The 22,386-nt window shown below is 39.7% G+C and overlaps 1 protein-coding gene across 1 annotated transcript in view; it reads left to right on the forward strand.

Annotated features, from left to right (window-relative positions):
- PTPRM (protein tyrosine phosphatase receptor type M) overlaps nt 1-22,386 on the forward strand; it is a 688,077-nt gene that overhangs the window by 383,210 nt on the left and 282,481 nt on the right. Inside the window, exons 8-10 of the mRNA XM_077809062.1 lie at nt 8,439-8,747; nt 12,950-13,059; nt 19,038-19,239. Coding sequence (XP_077665188.1) covers nt 8,439-8,747; nt 12,950-13,059; nt 19,038-19,239 — 621 coding nt within the window. The remainder of the gene's footprint in view (nt 1-8,438; nt 8,748-12,949; nt 13,060-19,037; nt 19,240-22,386) is intronic.

The following is a 22,386-nucleotide window of genomic DNA, read 5'->3' on the forward strand; positions in this document are numbered from 1 at the left end:
TAAAACTTTTTTGTTCAAACTCTTTCAAATATCAAAGATCAGTTCTCAGGCATAATAAGTGAAGATTCCAGTTGGCTCTTAATTTATGAATTTTACTTATTTTTTCAATTGGTATGGCTGAGCCACAAGTGTGTATTTTGCCACACTTTCTATCCCTAGGTTTTGGAACTGGCCAGTCCTGGGTATATACTGAAAGAAGTCTATGTGGGGTGCTAAATTCTGGTGGGGAGAGAATTCTAATCCTTGTTCTGAAACTGTCATGCTTTGTGACCTTGTGCAAATCATTTAGTATCTCTGAGCCTCCATTTCCTTATATATAAACTAAGAGTAATCATATTTCATTACATCATACTGTGTAGTAGGGGTATAACTAAACTGATGTTTGTAGATCATTTCGGTGGCAGATGTAGGAATATATTGCAGGGATTTCTGGCTCCCCAGCATAGAGTCCCCACATCAGCAGCAGTGTTGCGAAGGCTGCCCTGGTTAGCTATGGGATGGACAGACAGGAGGAGCTGGCCTCTGCTCCCACAGAGCCATGGTCAGCTAGAGATCTGGCAAGAGATCCCGCCCCTGCTTCCCAGCTGCCAACTCTATTCCAACTGGAGGACGGGATTGCCATTTTGAGAAGGGATTGTGTGGGTTGCAGGAAGAGTGAGGGTCATGCTGCTACTACAAGGACAAAGCAGGACAAGAGTCTGAGCTTGAAGATGGGGCATTGGTCCAGGGAGAAGCCTGAGCATGTAGTCCTTATGAGACTGCCCTGCACGTTAGAATCAGCCACTGCTCAAAAAGGAGGAGGTACCCTAATCAAGGGCTGAGGAGCCAAGGCCGGAGGAACTGTCAAGACTGTTTATGACTGATGAAAAGAGAGTTCCTTTGGGGCATTTTTGATTTAGGCCATTCTCCCATTAACTAGTGTGTTCGTTTGTTTTCCCAATGACCATGAGGCTTCTGTCCATGCTAATAAAGGCGTTGGTATAACTCTGTGTATGGGAATGATACCTGAGTGAGTTCCTGCCTCCCCAAATGTTGTAAGGGTCCCCCGTAGAGAGGGATGCTCCCATAACACAGGCCTCCCCTCAGTAGGGTGACCACCCATCCTGAATTGGGCAGGACAGTCCCAAAATGCAGAGTTCAAGTCCCGGTCTCTGTCTGAATGACTCTGGAACAGTGTTTGTCCCAGATTCCCTGTGGCACCGCTCCACACCTGCAAAAGGCTCAGGAGCAGTGCCCACATTTTCCTTAGCCCCCTCATTGCCAAAAGGCCCCGCCCCTTGCTCCTTCTCTTCCCCCTGAGGTGCTCGCCAGGCCAGAAGCCGGAGCCTGGCTATAATAAGAGCCACCCAGGGAACCCAGGCCGCTATGGGGAGCATTCAAGAGCATGGTGAAAGTGAGGCACTTGGCATTAAAGTAGGAGGAAAGGACAATGGCTGCATTTCTTCTAGATCTCTACAGCAAGAATGTTTGAAGCAGTACTTTTTATAGGTATGTGTAAGAAGTAAAATGAGGATCTTGCTTCTGTGTTATGGATTGAGTGCCAGTGATTTTTGTGTGTTCTAGTGGGGAAATCTTGACATAACCATGGTATGTAGCCCACAATAATGGGATTGGTAAAAGTCATAGAATACGTTCACTGATGCAGAATGATTTGCTGTGTCAGGGAGGTGTGTCCTGTTGACACACAACTTTATCTGGAATGGTGAATTTGGGAACAGTTTTTACTATACTGTGGAATAACAGAAAGAAACAGTAACCGTTGCTGTTTATTTTGCTAAATCAAATTCATCTTTTTTGCTCCATATGAGATTCAGCATTGTTAGCAGACTTTAAATCTCACGTCAGGGAACTCTGAAGATGAAGGACAGTGTAATATTCCTTGCCCACACTTTCCAGAGAAGCAGTGATAGGGGATGGAATAACAGAAATCCTTGTAACTGGAGAAACCATGCTAAAGGTTAAGCAGTGAAGACAGAGAGGGGATAAAATAGGTTTGAAAGAGGAATTGTCAGATTTTGTTCTTTCCATTTTGGCAAAATAGTCCTAGGTAAAAGAAAGGGAAAATGTGATTTGCAAAGAAGACTAACACTACATTTCATGTTCCTGATCTCTTAAAATAAAAGACACTAATTAACCTCTTTAAGGTAGCACTCATCCTATTAAAATCCTCTTATAAGGTATCTGAGATGTAATTCTTCCAAATTAATGACCAGATCCTGCAAATCCTTAACTGACTTCTTTTGTAAGTACTGTTCACATGAATTTGCAGAATTGAACCCCAAGGCCAGATATTCAGCTCGTGTAATAGTGGTGTATTTCTATTGAACTAAATAGAGCTATGCCAGTTTACACCAGCTAAAGATATGGTACATTATTTCATTTCCATCCTGCATTCTCTGAGCTTCCTTGACAGATTAAAAGGGCAGGAAAACCCAAGTTTCATCGTAAGAGCTGTTAAATCATGTACTATTTTAAACAAAGGAAAGCTCTTTTTAAAATGTCTTGTTGATGAACACACACAAGAATAATTACAGTATAACAATCAGTCCATCACAGTTGAATGTGGTCTTTCATGAAACCATTCTCCCAGGTTTGTAAACAATTTCAAACATTATCCTTTTCAAGCATGTACAAGTTAGAAAAAGTCAGATTAGAGGAACAGTGAGCAGCAGCTAGTAGGATCAATTCAAGACCAAGGTGTGTCTCTGCTTATCTCTTCCTCCCCGTTCCCCTACCCCCAGAATTCTAGCATCTGAGTGCCATACAAAGATTCATAAAATTATGCTCAGCACCCTCTGACATCCAGGGAAGCTTTATTTCCCCCCCATATTACAGGTAGGGAACTGAGGCACAGAGACATTAAGGATATCTCTACATTGCAATAAAAAACCCACACTGGCCAGTGCCAACTGAGTCAGGCTTGCAGTGCTCGGGCGAAGGGGCCGCTTAATTTCAGTGTAGACGTTCGGGCTTGGGTTGCAGCCCAAACTCTTGGACACTCCCACTTTGCAGGATCCGAGAGCCTGAGTCTGAACTTCTACACCGCAGTTAAACAGCTCCTTAGTCCAAGTCCTGTGAGCCCTATTCAGTTGGCACAGGCCAACCATGAGTTTGTAATTGCAGTGTAGACATACCATGAGAGACTTGTACACGATTATTCAGAGAGTCTCTGGCAAAGGCAAGGACTCCAGGATCCTATTCTTGTGCCTTACCTGTAAGACCATCTTTCCTCCCTGCATGGGAGCTTTTCCCCTGGTTGGTTTGAAGAGTAAGGGCATTCATTTAACAGGAGGCTTAAAGATAATAATGGTGATAATTTTTAAAGTATTTTGGTTTTTATAGTCTAAAAGTGATTAAAAAAATAAAGTGGCTGTCGTGTGCATCAGGTGCTCTTGATAGCCATTAAGAATATAAATCCAGCAACCCATTCCCCATCTCCTTCATATAAAAAGCTGAAAAGTAACAAGCCAAGCAATACAAGAAACAAAATAATACAAACCCAGCCATTATTCCACTCTGACCTCCTCACAGCACCAACACACTCCACTCACGCCTCAGCTGTCACAAATGAAATCAGATATGTGTTTGGCTACCAGTGAGTGACAGAATTTTCCAGAAAGTTCACTTATAGACAAATGTAATTCTAGTTGCCCCTTTACTTCCCTGATAAATGCCAGCCTGAACACAAGTTTATTAAATTATTAAACAGGGCTAGATCACACAAATATTTTGCCTAGACAAGAAAAATATTTTCATTTCTGTTGTAAGAGTAAGGACTCTTTCTCAAATGTACCTGTCTAAGATGTATTAGTATCTGTTTAAATCCCATTTGGTGTTGGAATATAGAGCTATTGTGTAAAAGTAGCCTACCGTTTCCTTTTCTATTCTTTTATTTCAATAGGCCTCTGCAGTCCATGATGACACAGAAAAGAGAAACCTGGCAGCATGAGCTGTAGTTCTAACCCACGTTTTTGATTATCAGTGACAGGACACTAAAATTATAGCTAAATGTATTTCTCTGTTACTGAAAATAACTGCACCGCACCTTAATGAGGGGTGGGGGACATTGTCTGGACTTGCCAGAGAAAGGTAGCAGTGCTTTCTGGGGGGCTGGGTCGGGAGGAGTTAGAAGCTGATGCAGAAAGGTGGGGCAGGGAGGGGGTCAGTGTGGTGATGGTAACTCATCCCCTGGGAATGTAAGTACACAAGGCTTTAAAAGGGGCAAGCCTGGACATTAGCAGCCCCTTCCTCCACACAGCAGACAAAACAACACCCATCCTCCCTCTCTCACCTTGAGTTAGAAAATGCAAGGTTTAGTTAGGACCTGCTGTGGGAATTGCGCTAGTCACCCCTTTTTAGGGGGTCTGGGAAGGAATTTTCCCCCCACCACCAGATTGGTCTAGGTAGAGTATGTGTGTGGTGGGGGGGCGGGGTTGCCTTCCCCACAGCAGGTTTCAGGGAGGACTTATTATGGTGAGGAGGAAAGGGGGTTAAGTAAGTGTGGGGCAGACGTCCCATACAGGTACTCCATAGGGAAGGCATCCAGTGACCAGATAAGTGGCCTGGGAAAGAACTTGAAAAGGAACAGAAGGGAGGGGGTTGAGGCGTCTATGAACGGTATGGCAGGGAGCAAACCCCCCCATTCTTATAGTCCACCTTAAATCTTCTACAAGGGAGGCGGAGGGAGGGGGGGTCGATGGTAAGGTCCCAGACATGGGCTGGCTGGGGTACCTGGATGAAAAATGAAGGGCGGGCTGGCGGAAGCCCCTGGACAGCTATTGAATGAACAAGGAGTTGCCTGCACTGCACACTTTGTCTGCCAGGTAGTCTCAGACATCTAATAATAAAGTTGCAGCCCGATTAAATCCATATCAAGAGTCTCCTGTCCTTCTTTCGGTAGAGGCAGACAAAGTGCTGTTGCTGTAATAGGAGGTAAAGTTTGAAGCTCCAGAGAAATGAGCAGTGAATTGAACCTGCAATGGAAATGGATCCTATCAGTCAGTTTCTGCTCCATATTCTCAGGAAAACAGAGCTGAATGTAGAAGACGCTAGGATCACTGATTAAATGGGATGCTAAAGTGCCACGGGCTAGAACTGGGCTTGCTGGTCCCTCAGGTCAGAGCTGCAACTGTCAGACCTCACTGCTTGATACCCAGCTGAAACTGGCGGAAAGAGAGCAGTATGAAAAATGCTGCAGGCACCATCAGGGGAATTGGTAAGAGCTGCCTGACTAAGCTTCAGGCATGACAGACAGTGCACTCCTCAGGGGAAGCAATCCTACTCTCTCATCATGAGTCAGTAGACCCAGGTTGTCCCAGCTGGCCTCATGATTCATGCCAGTGGGTCCTATCATAATAGCCAGTATACTGAGGAACAACAAAATGTCCGTTTATCCAGGGAGCTGCAGTGTGAGCAGAAGGGTCTAGCTTTGTAATCTCCACAAGAAGAGTTTTACCAAGTGCGAAGAAAACGAACATTTAGCAATTAGTTGTAGTCTTCTATTTGTGAAAATATAATTAATTACCCTATTACCTAACCCTATGAGATTTATATGTTGCATATAAAATTATAGTAATGGCATGTAAAGCTTATGTTGTCTTCTAATCTAAGAAATGTGGTTTGAATTCTGATTAGCACTGTGAATTATGAAGTTGTTAATTTATACATACATTGTAGTTCTAGGACAATGGCCTTCATGTGCTGCAGGGATCATCAATGCAGCTCTCAAGAGCACAGAAGCAAATGTCACTACTGAATTTCTAATTCGTGCTGTTTCACTCCATTTAAAGTTGGGAATTGACCCATCAGAAAGAGTGAATGTAAAAATTCCATTGAAAACTAAAACAAGATAGGATTATCATAAAATCTTAGTTAAATTGAATCTTAGTTTTACAAAATAGTGTAGCAACAAAATTCATACCCTGATTCCTCTTGACTTACTGCACCAGGGTGCAGCAGTCACTCTCCTAGTACCCTGCATATCTTTTACTTCAGAAATCCAAAGAATAAAGTGAACACACTTCCATATTATTGGAAGCCATGTGCTGTGCTTTAGGTGTTAGTACCATATAAATGAAAATGTTATTTTAGGTATATACAAGGTAGGGCACTTCCAGATTAGCTTAGCACCTACCTGTTGGTCAGACGGAGGCTCATTTTTGGATCTTTTGATAGAGTAGCTGTTGTCTTTGACCACTGTATCCTGGTCCACATTTTAGATAACAATAAAAAAATTGATCTGACTTTTTGGTTAAAACACAAAGTGAAACCAAACCCTAGTTTACTTTTGGAGTTCAAAAAGTTCTAATAAGCATTTTCTTCTAGTTTTTCATACCTATTGTGTGCACTTAGTTGGTTCCAACCACAAATGGCAGTGGAAGTTCCAAAATGTCAGAAGAAATGCTGTTCTTTCAGGATTCCCAGCCCAATTTGAATCAAAATGCTGGAAACTGAGCTAGGAATTAAGAGAAGAGCACCTTTTCTCAGTAGTAGGCACAAAAGTTTAGCAAAATGTTCAAACTGTTGGGAGCTTGTCCAGACTGAATTTTTTGGGGGGATGGGGGCGGGGGAGCAGTTACTTCTCACTAGTCTTAATGTGGTAGCATACAAAACTTAAACCCCCCAATGGTCCAAATTCACAGCTAGAGTAAATGACCTTAGTCACTGAGTGAAGTGAATGGAGTCATACCAGCTTTACACCAATTGAGGATTTGGCCCAATGAGTCTAGTCACTGGATGTGAGGTAATGAATTATTTAGTTAAATTCATTCTGGTGTCTGGTTGCCAGTTGACAGATGCAATGTGAAACTTATTGGCTGACTACATTAAAAAATATTCTGCAAAGCTAGTCAAGACTATGTAGTTCATCCACAATTAATAAATGAATATCTGAAAGATTTAAAGGAAGCAGGGGTTCCTTTAAATTTATTTTTTCACAGCAATAAAAAGCATGAAGGAAAAATATTAAAATCTTTGTAGGTTATACAGAGAGTATGCAATATCTTAACACCTTTTCTTCAAGGAGTTAAGGTAGAGATGAATAATATCTTTGAAGAAATATATTAAGCATGCAGGGATCTTATTAACAGGTAAAAGTGATGAAACTTTGAGGAAAGTGTTTAGAACATTTTTGGTAAAGACGTGTTGATTAATAAAAGTAAGAGAGGGGAGATGCATATTAATTTGTTTATGTATGAGAGGTTTCTAGCTCATTAAAACTCTTCTAAGAATTTAACTAGTGAAGCAATAGATAAAGCTAAACATTGGCTTTAATCTTGTTGAGGGCTCCAATATGAAAAAAAAAGATTATTGCTAAATATGTGTAATAGCTCCACTAATGACGTGTTTTGCATACATAGTTAATTCACTAAAAATGAAGGGCAAGTGCAGGCCAGCGTAGTGCTGTTCTGCGATGGAAATTTGGGTTCATTTCCCATCTCAGTCTCTCATTGTTTGTGGCAGTGTGAGTGGAGAGAGTGTTGATCCTCTAAGCAGCATCGTTTGATCAAGTAGCAACTAGTCTTCCTCTGCTTTGCATACAGCCATATATCCCTGGGCTATGATCTTAGCTTATATCTGATAAGAAAGGTTGGTCTTGTCCAGATGTTGGTTTGGATACCCAAGGGAAAACCCAGGTGTGTGACTCAGGTTTCATATGTTTTTTCCTCTGAATCTTTACTGAACAAGTGTCCTAAAATGGTATATTGTGCTGCTTGATTTACCATCTTTTGGGTGAGCTATAAAACCAAAGCCTTGACTCCTTGTGATCATGAAAGAAACTATGGCACATTTGCAAGAAGTAGGAGTATTAGCTTTGTGTCCTAACCGGATTGCTCGTTGATTAATTGCATTCTGTCTAACTGATGGAAAAAAGAGAAATGAATAAAGAAATTACTTTTAAAAATCAATGGTTTTCTGTATAAAAAAACTCTCCTTGGGGAGCAGTTTGTCATTTACTGGAAAGTTTCCCTTTAAAATTACCTTTTGCTTTATGTATTTGCTTTACTTTTCAATGTCTTTCTTACTTTAAAAGTGCTAGCACAAATATAAGAAAAATGAATGTATTAACGAACATACTTCTAAATTCTGGAAAGGGAATTTGACATCATAGAGGTTCTTTATTAACATTTGTTTCTGAATTTTCATCTTTTAATTTAAACATGTATTTAAAGGTTTTTGTTATACTCTCTCTTTTTATCTGTCTTGTACTGTATCTTCTCTTGTTTTCTTTATCAAAGGTACTTCTCCCTTCTGTGATCAATGATTACTTTGATTTAAAAAAATCAAAATATAATAATCAAATCTGGTTTTATTCTTCATTCACACTGTCATAGAGATGTATATTCACAAGAGTATAATACAGAACTGTGCATCAGTTTCCTCTTTTAGACTGTAACATGCACAAATAGTACATCAGAATCATATGGATATTTTCACAGATCCCATGCGTGGGCCACGAAAACTAGAGGTTGTGGAAATCAAATCCTGGCAAATCACTATTCGTTGGGAGCCATTTGGATACAATGTAACACGTTGCCATCGATATAACCTCACGGTCCATTACCGCTACCAAGCTGGAGGACAAGAGCAAGTCAGAGAGGAAGTAAGCTGGGATACGGAAAGTTCACGCCCACAGCACACAATTACCAATCTGTCACCCTACACAAACGTCAGTGTAAAACTGGTTCTCATGAATCCGGAAGGACGAAAGGAAAGCCAAGAACTTGTAGTACAAACTGATGAAGATGGTGAGTTTTTGAATTTACTACTTTGAACAAATATATTTAAAAATATATTCAGCTTCCAACCACTAGATCTTGTTTTGCCCTTTTTTGCTGGATTACTATCAGAAATCTTCCATATGGGCACTTACACACCATGGTCAAGTCAATTGTCTACCTTCTATTTGATAAACTAAAGAGATTTTCTTTATCTCATTATAAGGAATGTTCTCCAGATCTCAAAATAATTTTTGAACCTCTTTTCTGAACATTTTCCAATTTTTCAACATCCTCTTCGAAATGTAGACACCAGAATTGTACATAACGGTCTTGCTAATGCCCTGAGCAGAGGTAATACCATCTCCTTAATCCTACTTTATATTACCCTGCTTGCATCCAGGGTTTGCATTAATTCTCTTTGCTACAGCATGCCACTGGCAGCTCATTCTCAGCTGTCATCCACCATAGTTCCTACATTCTTTTCAGTGTCACCATACTCCAGGATATAGTCTTGCACCTTATATGTGTGAACTGCATTCTTTGTTCCTAGATGTATAACCTTGTTTTTGGCTCTATTAAAATGCAATTTGGCAAGTGACCCAGAAAGCTTTGTATAACTGATCTGTCCTCTCATTATTTATGACACAATCAATTTGTGTGCCATCTGCAAATTTTTAATGCAGAGATTTTTTAATTTTTTCGAGATCATTATAAACATTACAAACAGCTATTGCATTTGGCCAGAAACAGATACCTATAAGACTTCACTGGAAGCACCCCTAATCAATGATGATTTCCCATTTACAATTAATTTTTTAGATCTACCAGTTAACCAGTTTCTAGCTATTCAATATATGCTACAAAGATTTTGTATAGTGCTATTTTTTTAATCAGACTGATGAAAGGCACATGACATTCTACGTATATTATGTCAAAAAGTTATCTATATCAACCAAACTTCTTATCTCATCAAAAATTATATCGTTTGTTTGACCAGCCCTATTTTCCATTAAACTTGTGTTGATTGGCATTAATTATGTGACATTCTTTAATTCTTTACTGATTGTGTCCCATATCAGCCATTCTATGATTTGCCCGGGATTACCAGCCTATAGTTACCCAGGTCATTCAGTTTACCCTTTTTAGGTATTGACATAACATTTACTGATTTCCAGTCCTCTGGAACTTACCCAGTGTTCCAAGTCTTGTTAAAAATCAGCACCAAAGGTTGAGAGAGCTTTTCAGCCAGTTCTTTTAAACATTGGTGTCATATGAGGACTGCAATTATCATGACTCTCTGTGGTGGTATAGTATTTGTGCGTGTATTTTTGCAAATACAGTTCTAAAAACATGGCCCTAGAATGGATAAAGAGAGAGAGAGAGATCGATAGACATTTTCAGTAAGCTCTAGTGACTACTTTGTATAAATCCATCTGTAATGCAACAAGGAATATCATTAGCCCAAATCATTATCATCATTGTACTGCTCGGTGGTGCATTTTTAAAAGAGACACATGATTGTTTCCCATATTTCCATTTATATGAATAGCTTGCCTTTTAACAGAGGAACACTAAAACATTTTTTCTGGCCAATCAGTTCACTGCAGAATTGTAAAAGTCCTCTTATTTCTCAAGAAAATGTGGCTGTTCATGGATGAATTATTCTGTTGTCTTGAAGTAAAGCCCCTTTTTTCTTGCAGTCAGGATACTTTACATATTATGAAGACCAAAAAATTACATATATTTGCTGTTTCCAAATATTCTTAGTTAGAAACAACTAACAGCAGAAGACTGAAATGTTTAGATCCTACAAAACCAAATCAAAAACATATATATCTGTAATTATGTCAGGAAAGTTTTAGGGTTTGTGTAGATCAAGTTAATTCCTAAACCTAAAAACAAAGACCCCACCCTTACTAATTTACTGCAGACCTCCTCTGCCCCCGCCTCAGAAGGCCAAAACACTATGCTGTCTTTTTATTGACTGCTGCATGCCTTGGCAAAGACAGGAACTGGAGGAAACAGAATTTAAACTGTTTCAAAATGTACAATTATCATGAAATGGAATAGCCCATAAAAGCCCTGATCTTCGAAATTGTTCTGCAAAGGGGAACTTCTGCTCCAATATGGAAAAACGTAGAGATTGGATCTTCCGTAACTGCAAAGAATATACTCCTTTTTCTTTTCGCTCCATTGCCCATGCCCCAAAAAGAGATTAGAAAGAGAGAATCCTTTAGTTTAAGAATGAAATGGCCCTTTTTCTTATACAGCCATTTTTACATCATGTTATTTAACATGTTGTTTGACAAGATTCAGCACTCTTTGATTTTCTATTACAAATCACTTATTGAAGAGAAGGCGTAGAAGAAAGGTTTGTATCTACACTGAATTACATTGTGCCATGCATGTAGATTTTGCAAGCTATTTTCACATGCACCCGCATATTGGAGTACAGGAGCAAGTTTTTACCTTGCAAAAGTAGTCATGTTCCAATACCTAATAATTTTCAACTTACAAAGAGTCATGCACTTCATAGAAACTGGAGTTAGGGCTTGTCCACAGAGACTCTGCGTGGCAAGCCAGTGTGTGAATGGACTGCACTGTAGCCTGCTGTGCATTAAGGTTGCCATGTGTACCCTGTTACTGCACACGAAAAGTTCCATAGTGCACTCTGCAACAGCACTATGTCAAAGTGCACTACGAAACTTTTCTTATGTGGTACCAGGGTTCACTCCTCTACTTAGTGCATAGTAAACTAGTGCTCTGTAAGTTCGCACTGTGGCTTGCCACGCACTAACTCGCCATGTGGACAAGCTCTTAGAAAAGACATACTCCTCTAGTCCATCTTTCTGCCAATACGGGACCATTCGTTACAGTGTATTTTTGAGTCAAATCCAGTTAGTTTTAAATAACCCAATGGAAATATATAATTAATTAATTATGAAATAGGGTCATCTCAAATTTTTCTTTTCTTGCTTTAATCCCATTACTCTTAATTAACCCCCCCAAAACATAATTTATCCCTCTTCTTGGGATTTACACCCTTCAGACATTTGTAGATGGTTGTCATACTGATTTTCTTTACTCATAATTTAGCCAAGATATGTGTAGTTCTGATCTCTTTCCCCAGTCACTCTGACTCCAGATCTTAATCAGTTTTGGTGCTGTTCTCCAAATTCCCTCCACTTTGTCAGCAGGCTTCAGGTAGTCAGCTGCCCATACTGAAGTCAGCATTATATAGATGTGCCTGGCACAGCTACTTAGGTTGGACTCTGGATGTGCTGCATAGAGGAGTGCATATACCCTGTGTGCATTTTCCTACTCGGAATACTGTGTTCTGGGGGTTCTACTAAGGTGAGTGTGGGAAAGCAAACCGTTGCAGAGGTACAAGGAGATGATATTAGAAACCCGACACTTCTGATAATGCTGATTCTTCAGTCTTGGGTGTCTCATGTAATAAGAGGCCTTAAGAAAGGTGCCAGGTCTTCGTATTGTCATCACTGTTTCCTACCACCCACTCTGTTGTAAGGCTTCAGTCCTAATGACAGCCAGCATCGCTGTCCAAATACTATGTATGACACCCTTATACAGGCTAATTACAGTACCTTAATCTACTAAAACAGTGCCTTATACCTTAGTATATTTATATGTGTCATAGATGAGTGTTTCATATATATTTCTAGTTTAGGAAATGTGTAGGATAGTGGTTAAGGAAGAGGTACTGAAAATTGACTTGTAAACAAGACACTTCACTTATATCCTAGCAAAAAAGCCAAATTTCCCACCTTTTTCATCAATGACATTTTACTGGAGAAGTCTTATGTTCCCTGCTGTTTCTCTGTTTTAGACTGTAGTGTTCTGCAAGCGGCACATATGTTTATACTTCTTCCTTAACAGCTGTATCCATTAACAGTCGAAAACCACATTGATAACATGTTAGCTTTGTTCTATGGGGAAGAGATAGTGACTGTTATTTCCTAGCGGGCACGTAATCTATTATACCCCTGTTATAGCCAGGGAGAAAGAGAGAAGAGAAAAGGGTTGCATAGGATCTGTTTAACAATTTGCCAAAGAATATTTATATCTGCAGAATGTAAACTGTTATACTGAACAGGGGACTGAAACCTGATGAACTGGTATCATGCCTAGAGAATGTAAATGTTAGTTTGAGCATTTCTATATGTTACTTTCCAAAACAGTACTTTTTTCTTTTCTTTCCTTTTCATTAGTCCCTAGTGCTGTACCACTTGAATCAATCCAAGGAAGTACTTTTGAGGAGAAGATTTTTCTTCAGTGGAGAGAGCCAGTGCAAACATATGGTGTGATCACTTTGTATGAGGTAGATATTTTTTATCATGGTTTCTCAAACACACATTTTTATCATGGTTTCATTTTTACCTAGAATTTTGATGTATTGGCATCCTGTTGATAAAAATACTTTGTTAAAAATGTTTGTAGATTTCATTTTCCAGACTCCCATAAAAAACTGTGTAGTATGTACACAACAAATTGTGTTGTGCTTGGTTGATTGTCCACACTGCATGTCGGACTGAGGCACATAAAGAGGCAGTGTGGTCTAGTGAACGGGGAACACTAGGAATCAGAAGACCTGGATTCTCTCCTTGGCTGCCATCAACCTGCTGTGTGCCCTTAGGCACCTCACCTGTCTCTGGCTCTGATCCCACTCTCCCTTCCCACTGCTGTCTGTCTTGCCTATTTCGATTGTTAGCACTTAGGGGCTGAATTTTAGTTATATTCTGTGGTTATTTATTTAGTCCCTGATACAGTAAAGCAATTAAACATGTTCTTAAGTCCCACTGACTTCAGTCGAACTTAAGCATCCTCAAGTCCTTTGCTAAATCCGGGCAACAGTTGATAAGAGATTTAGAAATGGGAGGAAAGGCACTAAATAAGTTTAAAATATTACTTAGGCTGAAACGAAACACTTTAAAATACTGTATTTCTTTGAGAAATTTGGCCCTGTCTTGTACGTTTATAGGAAACAATGCAAAAATTAAAAGAAGAGCATAATTGGTATAAGATAATTAAAAATTAAATGTTTCTTTGAAAATTGTCCCAGTTAGAACACAAGCTGACAACACAAATAAAATCTAATGCAGGAGAAAATTACTGGAAATGAGGATGGCACTGGGTTACTATACCTGAGGATGCCACTTGCTAAACCTGTGAGGTATATTGTTCTATTTAGTAATATAGATAGATCTTAGATCTTAGTAGATCTTAGAGCGAATTGTTAAAAAGAAAAAATGGAAGAGATAATAGTAGTGACAGTCATCATCACATTTATATGGGACTCATTTCAGGAAGCCTATTGTAATAGAAACAAGCAGGTGCAATTTAAAAAAAAAAAGCTAGCATTTTTTAATGCAAATTCAACAAAATTACATGTTGTTAGGTTTCTAAAAATTGCTGTTCTTCCTCATATGAAACCTTTGCCTGAATACCTTTCAGAAAAACTGACAAAGGACTGCACAGATTAAGCTGTCAGACAGTAATCATTGTTAAACCTCTTACCTGACCTTACTACTAAATTGGTATTGAAATGCTTGAGAGACAGAGGGAGAGAAAGATACAGTAAAAGAAAAGAGTTAATTTGAATGCTAAGCTACTGATGCTGTTTTGCAGGCTGTTTTATTGTGAAAGATTATGATAATGTATGGCTTGGTTTTGGTAGAGCTAACTTTCATAATGTCGCAAACCAAACAATTCGTCAATGATCAGACTGTTTTAATTGATACATATTTTAGTATCTTTGCTGATTTTAGGCCTGACTTGTACAAAAATGCGTATTGGCAAACTTTCTGCCTAAAAACACACAGGCATAACCTTATTGCTGAGTAATTTGTGCCCCGTGGCATAGCTTTCTCCTTAATACATGCATGTAACTTACATAAACTGTTGTAGGAGTTGCAGAGGTGCATTCATTGAGTGGAGAATAATAGACCAACTCTGCACTTGTAAGGATTATGGGAAATTTCAAGCTTCTTTCAAAACAACTCAGAATTCTAACAATGAGAAAAAGAAATAGCTCAAAGAAATTAATATTAATATCTTTCCGTGCTTGATGTTAATCAAAAGTGCAGTTACAGTGGGAATAGGACAAGCAACATAAATCAGATTACATTTAAAAAAAGTCAGTTTAAGTATAAATACTGATATCAGCAGTTTGATTCAGTCACACCAGGTCTTGATCTTTCTGCAAATCCCAGTTAAGGTGGTGGACCTGATCAGGTGGCTGAATACAAACTACAACTCACGAGACACAATTGAAGGCTTTTGCTTGCCTGGGTCTAGTTCTGTGGCACGCCATCCTGTTGCTTATGAGCCTGAGATATGTCACACTGGGTTTTTAATCATCACAAGGTGTTCTGTTCCTTAGAGGCACTCAATGGATCACAGGGGAGCACTGTGCCTGATGTGGTGGCGAAGAAACTTTTCTTAACCCACTTCTGGGACAAAGGGAAAAAACACCGAGTTATCTTCTTCCTAGATACCAATTACGGGAAGAGACTGGAACTCCTGCTATAAACAGCAGGACAGAGAAAAAGTATAGTGTAGATTAATAAGATCTTCATGATTCATCAAGCTTTTATGCAGTTGGAGATATGTAATGTCTTCAAAAATACTGTAGAACCTCAGCGTTATGAACACCTCAGGAACTGAGGTTGGTTGTAACTCTGAAATGTTCGTAACGCTGAACAAAATGTTGTGGGTTGTTCTTTCAAAAGTTTACAACTGAACATTGACTTCCTATACCTTTGAAACTGTACTATGCAGAAAAAAATTGCTGCTTTCTCTTTATTTTTATTTTTATTTTACTTTATTTTTTTTAGTAGCTGTTTGGCACAGAACAGTACTGTATTTTCTTTTTTTTCCTTTTGCCTCTGCTGCTGCCTGATTGCATACTTCTGGTTCCAGGTGTGGGGTTAACTGGTTAACTGGTCAGTTCGTAGCTCTGGTGTTTGTAACTCTAAGGTTCCACTGTAAAACAAACCTGAATCTGCCTTTAAACTAGGTAAAACAATCTGCAACTCCCAGGTAGCCACTTATGTTTCTGGTGGGGAAAACTGTGGAATGAAAGTATCAAGGGTCCAGTTCACCACTAGTGTAATTAGGTGCAAATCCACTGATTTCAGCAGGGGATTTGCACCTAATGTGTTTGAAACCCAGAACCTCAGTGAGTAAGAGACAGCATTTAGAGGACAAAATGGTACTAACATGTGTAGACTTGTCTACATAAAGCTCTTTTTGTTTCCGCCCCATTTCCCACCATTGCCAACATCAGTGCAACAGTCCAGTTGGTGGCAGTGAAAGGAGCGCTAGCTGTATGCAGGATTCTAGCCAGCCCACCAGCATTTTAAGCAACATTACCTAAATCTGGTAAGAGTGAAAAATTGCGGTCACTCCTTTTTCATTGTTAACCTTCCCACTGCGGCTGCCATCTGTAAAGGTTCCCTGGTCTCAGCAGTGTTGGGAGAATTTTCAGAAAAAAAAAATCTTGAGTAGGTAAAGCTTTACTGAATGATAGCAGGAGCGGGATGTAAATACTATGAGAACAAATGTATGCTTAGTTTGCCCAAGCAAGTCACTTTTTGTTAAATGAACATGTTGCTTATGAGCTATGAAAGAGCTTGTGTTTTTGTGGTGCATTCTCCTGATAGCTATAGCTCTACCTTGGGGATCACAGAATCTGTGACCTCCTGTGTGTTTTAAATAAAACTGGGGTGAGTCATTGGGAAATCCAGCTAAGAACCACCATATCTGGTGGCTCCACCACTCTCTCTGCTTCCCCACAGACTTCATGGGAGCAGTTTTTTTAGATCAGTCCTTGCTCAGGGAATTTCAGGAGACTAGATTAGTCCTAACAAAAGTGTATCAAAGTTTTTCTTGGGCACTAATACCTGTCCTCAGCATTTTATTGATACTAGACTAGATGTATTATGTACAATTACATTTTTCACTGATTCAGAGATTTTAGGAAATTATAGATATTTAACTGCAATGGGAAGGGTTAGTATTGTACCTGAGTGAGTGCCAGTTCCCCTCACAGGGATATTGTGAGCATAAATACATTAAACATTGTGAAGGGATTTGCGAGCTACTAATGAAAAGCACTATTCATGCTAAATAGGCCCAATGGCCTGTGATGGGATGTTAGATGGGGTGGGATCTGAGTTACTACAGAGAATTCTTTCCTGGGTATCTGGCTGGTGAATCTTGCCCAGATGCTTAGGGTTCAGCTGATCACCATGTTTGGGGTCGGGAAGGAATTTTCCTCCAGGGCAGATTGGAAGAGGCCCTGAGGGTTTTTTGCCTTCCTCTGTAGCATGGGGCACGGGTCACTTGCTGGAGGATTCTCTATACCTTGAAGTCTTTAAACCATGATTTGAGGACTTCAGTAGCTCAGACATAGGTGAGAGGTTTATTGCAGGAGTGGGTGGGTGAGATTCTGTGGCCTGCGTTGTGCAGGAGGTCAGACTAGATGATCATAATGGTCCCTTCTGACCTTAATATCTATGAATATAAGGAATAATATTATTATGATGTACTGTATCTGTCTTTCAGGCCCTTGTTTAATATACACAGTATACACATTCTTAATGTTTCTATCTAAATATTCCTTCAGATAAGTATGATAATGTGCTATAAATATAACAATGTCAATTTTCATTGTATATAATAGCGCTGGAGGTATGTATAAATTGCAACTAAATCTACTTATTTAAAAGCAAAAAAAGGGGGGAATCATTTTTACATTTTAATTTTTTTAACGAGTTCCTTGTTTTTAAATGATCCTGTTGTTGTTATAGGTGATAGATGTTAAGTTACCAGTAAAAACACTGTACAGTTGTCATAAATATAAAGGGAAGGGTAACCACCTTTCTGTATACAGTGCTATAAAATCCCTGCTGGCCAGAGGCAAAATCCTTTCACCTGTAAAGGGTTAAGAACCTAAGGTAACCTCACTGGCACCTGAACTAAAATGACCAATGAGGGGACAAGATACTTTCAAATCTGGAGGGGAGGAAAAAGGTTAGTAAGTAATCTAGCTAGAAAATGCGTTCGGTTTTCTTTGTTATGGCTTGTAAATTTGCTGTGCTGGAGGAAATGTGTATTCCTGTTTTTGTGCCTTTTTGTAACTTAAGGTTTTGCCTAGAGGGATTCTCTATGTTTTGAATCTGACTGCCTGTAAGATTATCTTCCATTCTGATCTTACAGAGTTGTACTCTATCTCTTTTTTTGTTCTTCTAATAAAGTTCTGATTTTTAAGAATCTGATTGGGTTTTTTGGGTCTTAAAAATCCAAGGGGTTTGTGCTCATCTTGTTTTTCTCAAGCCTCCCCAGGAAAAGGGGTGTAAGGGCGTGGGGGGATATTTTGGGGAAATAGGAACTCCAAGTGGTCCTTTCCCTGTTCTTTGTCTAAACACTTGGTGGTGGCAGCGTTTTACCTAATCCAAGGGCAAAGACTTTGTGCCTTGGGGAAGTTTTAACCTAAGCTGGTAGAAATAAGCTCAGGGGGTCTTTCATGAGGGTCCCCACATCTGTACCCTAGAGTTCAGAGTGGGGAAGGAACCTTGACAACAGTACTTTACTGTGAAGTTGTATTGCTGTTTTAATGAAAACAGGTAACAGTATTTGAAAGGAAGGAACGAAAAATGAGGGATCTATTTTGCTGATATTTAACATATTTTTTCCCAAAATGGGAATCTGAGTTTCGTGCAATGCAATCACAACCTGAAGAATTACAATGCAGCAATAATAAGACATGAGCTTGAGACTGAAGCATAAGGATCACCCACTTTGTGAAGCATTCACTTAAAACTGCCCTTGTCATCTAGTAAGGCTAATCTTATTCAGTGCAAGGTGTAATTATATTCAGACAGCTTAGAAATGAGGCTACACCTTTTTCACTTGCATATCCGTTTTTGCGAGTTGTGTTTTTGTTGTTGAAAACCAACAGTAATATGGTTTCAGAAAAATGACATTGTGAAAGCCAGCAACTTAAAGGTATTAACTTAAGCCTGAACCCATCCTTTACAGTTGTAATCTAGCTGCCTTTAAGTCCCTGTATCCCATGCTACTCTGAAACCTGTATCTATAAAAGTAACAACTCATAACAGTTTTGGCTGAGTTCCTGTGTCCCTTCATTGGATTCAGGATTTGAAGAGTATAAGGGAGTAAGATTGCTTATCATAAAATGTCTGACAGTGCATACATCAGAAGGGTTTATGGGATAAAGATACAATCTTTGTCCATCTGCTCAAGATATTTTATAACTTCCTTATTCTTTTGCAGATCACCTACAAGGCTGTCAGTTCCTTTGACCCAGAAATAGATTTATCGAATCAAAGTGGACGAGTTTTAAAGCTAGGAAATGAAACTCATTACCTTTTTTTTGGACTGTATCCTGGGACCACCTATTCTTTTACCATTAGAGCCAGCACAGCGAAAGGATTTGGACCTCCAATCACAAATCAATTCACAACTAAAATATCAGGTATTATATTAAAGTAATTATTATTTCTGTTTTCTTACAATGGTAACCATTATTTTCTTTGTTATTCATCTCTCTTTTGATGCCTTACCAGCAGTTTGTCAGAAAAATAAAATCAGTTTTCTTCCTTGAAAGTACCAGACAAACTGATACACATTTATGTATTTGAATAATTTTCAGGTGCTTGAAGATCAGTTAGAACATGCACAGTTTTTGAAGTACTGGTTCAAAACCAGGCAACTTATCACCCAAGAAAACATATGATTTATATGCCTTTGGAGTCAGTCCCAGCTGCTTCTTGTTGCAAAATTTAGCACAGGGTTTTTTTGGACATGAATCTGAGATAGTTTCATTCAAAGCTCATTCAGCCTCAACATGATTCTAAATTAGTACAGTAACAGTGCTGGAAAATCTCTTTAATGTGGCATGAACAATTGAGAGTACAGCAGAAATGCTACATGTCTAGCACTCACTTAGGAAGTGTAGCAAATTGCCACGCTGCACACATTCCTAACAGACATGTTGACTGAGGCAGATTTGAAACTGCATTAGACAAGAACATCAGGACCTGTGGTTTTCAGAGAGCGGGAAGACACAGCTTCTCTAAAAGCCCATGCACAAAAGCCCCCAAAGACTGAGGAACATTTTATTCCCTTCATTGATGGAATGCGATCCTACTGCATGCTCTAAAACACCTATATAATTGATGACAAAATGTGTTCCAAATCTGTAGTGGAGGTGTCCTTATACTCAGCTTCTCTACCATGTTTCTGTGAATTAAACTGACAGTCAGTAACGAACTTGAAGCATGGTCTCAGAACAATATTCACTCCCAAAATATGCATTAGCTATCTTTCCCCCCAACTCTCCTTTTTGGAAAATATAAAGCAAGCTATTATGGGTACTGTTTTTTCATCTTGTGTCCCTGTTACTCCTATTCTCCCTGCATCTCATTGTAACTTTATCATCTTTGTGGTAGAATGAACAGAGAGCAATGCAAAAGTATTAATCAGAAGCACAGTAAGGAATTGAGGAAGGGCAATAAATGCAAGTTGGGAATTTTTGTTTTTACTGTACCTAGTAATTGTAGGGATAAATTCATTGAATGATTATCAGCTAAAAAGCCTTGAACATAATTGGCACTGGAATGTAAAGACTAGGGATCCAATTCCCCCACCCCACCTCCCATTGTCTGAAAGAAATCAACAGGACTGCTTGCATTGTAAGATATTACTCAATTTGAGTGAGGGTGGCAGAATCAGGCCCTATGAGAATAGAGAGAAAGAATAAAGTAGTGGAAGAGGAGAAGAATCTAGAGAGTTAGGTACAGTGGTGAAAGGTTAGGATAGCTATTCTCTTTTAAATAGTGGTGTTAATGGTTAAATGGTTAACATGAATGGGAATTACACACATGCATTGAGGGTAAGATATGCCACATGAAGCCGCACCAGCTGTTTCCATGAGCACATCAGATCTCCCTCCCTCCCCCACCCAACAATCGGCAGGATTAAGTCTCCCCCCCCTCGCCCCCCCGGCATGGTGAGGCCTACCCCTGTGTTTTGGTGGGACACGAACCGGGAATGCCTATCCCTGGGATTTTCAAAGGAACCCAAGGGACTTAGACACCCAGTCCCCACTGAATTTTAAATAGGAGTTAAGCATCTATTTCTTTTAGGCTTCTTTAAAAATTCCAGCCTGAAGTGGTGGGGATGATTCAGGAAGTGACACTGTTCCCTCTGAGTCAGTCCTATACCAGCGTTCCAGTGTGAGGTTGGAGGACGCTTTGTGCTGTCAATACCTTTCTCTAGTGAGATGTAAAACCAAAGTGCTACGATCTCCTAAGACTTTTTACAATTGTTCTGGCCAATTTCCAATTTGTGTAATTACATTTTAATCTCTTAAATCTATACTGCATTTTCAGTAGAATAAGATATACTTAACTTCCTATCCTAATAGCGTTGTTATGCCCTGGTAAACAGATGCCATGTTTCATCACAGAATTGGCTGTTTGTCAGTGATGGAAAAAGTGATTCCTTTGTAAATTTGTGGTGTTTTAGGCAGGGCTGGTAGCACCACCTACTAAAGTTGCCTGACACTTCCCATTATAAGACCCTGTTCTCAATTGCTTATAAGTTTGCTAAACTTCAACTGAGCAGGCTAAAATTTTCCATGCTGTCTGACTCAGACTGATTTTTATTATTATTATTAATTTCAGCAAACATGGTTCAGCCATTTCCAGGAACAAAGTTAGGAAATAATACATTGGTTTTCTCAAGTTAAAAAATTCTGGCAACCACTGTGCTTAGTAAATTGAAATTTGGCAGGATGGGTATTCTTTGTGTCAGGGATGTGCCTTTTACCATCCCTATGAAAATCCATCCACATTTGGCCCAAGTTATAAGCCTTTGAAAAATCACAGTTCATACATGCTCCATGGAGACTTGCTAGAATTTAGCAATTAAAGTCTCTTTAATTGCTGAGCATGCTCCAGCCCAGGCTGTGGGGGGCTCAGAAAGACTTTCTCTGTAATGTCTGCACCCAGCTGCTCCAGGTTAGGGTGGAGCCAGGTACCAGAACTGAGAACAGGAAGCCTGTCTCCCCGTGCTCTCAGTGACCACCCTGCTGGCACCCAGACAGCATGGAAGAGGAAACCATCTAATTGGAATACAGAGAGGACAAAAGATGGAATGGGGAGAGGGAAAGGAGTAGATTGGGATTAGTAGTCTGGTGAGACTGGGGCTGGGATGGGGGAAGAGAGACTAGGACTGGGAGTTGGGGAGATTGGGAGGCAGGGACTGGGACCAATGAGAGAACTGGTGATAGGGGACTGAGAGGGGAACACTGAAATTAGACAAGGAGCTGGAGGGAGGAGAGAGTTTGGGACTGGTTGAGCAAGGAGACTGGTACTAGGAATGGAGCCAATGGTTCCTGAGTCTCCTCATTTCTCTGCTGTCAGCACATATCTGTGAAACGTCTGGCAAAGTGTCCCATCCCCATAGTACTAGTCTACATAGAGGATGGCAACCTACTACTGCTATCAGTTACTTCATTAGATCAAGTAACAGATATCTGTATGGACCATCTGAGGGATCCAACTCTGCTGAGAGGCCACTTGGGAGTCAGTATGATGCCACATGGTGGAACTTCTGT

The sequence above is a fragment of the Eretmochelys imbricata genome, chromosome 2 (assembly GCF_965152235.1).
Source record: "Eretmochelys imbricata isolate rEreImb1 chromosome 2, rEreImb1.hap1, whole genome shotgun sequence".
Lineage (NCBI taxonomy): Eukaryota > Metazoa > Chordata > Testudines > Cheloniidae > Eretmochelys > Eretmochelys imbricata.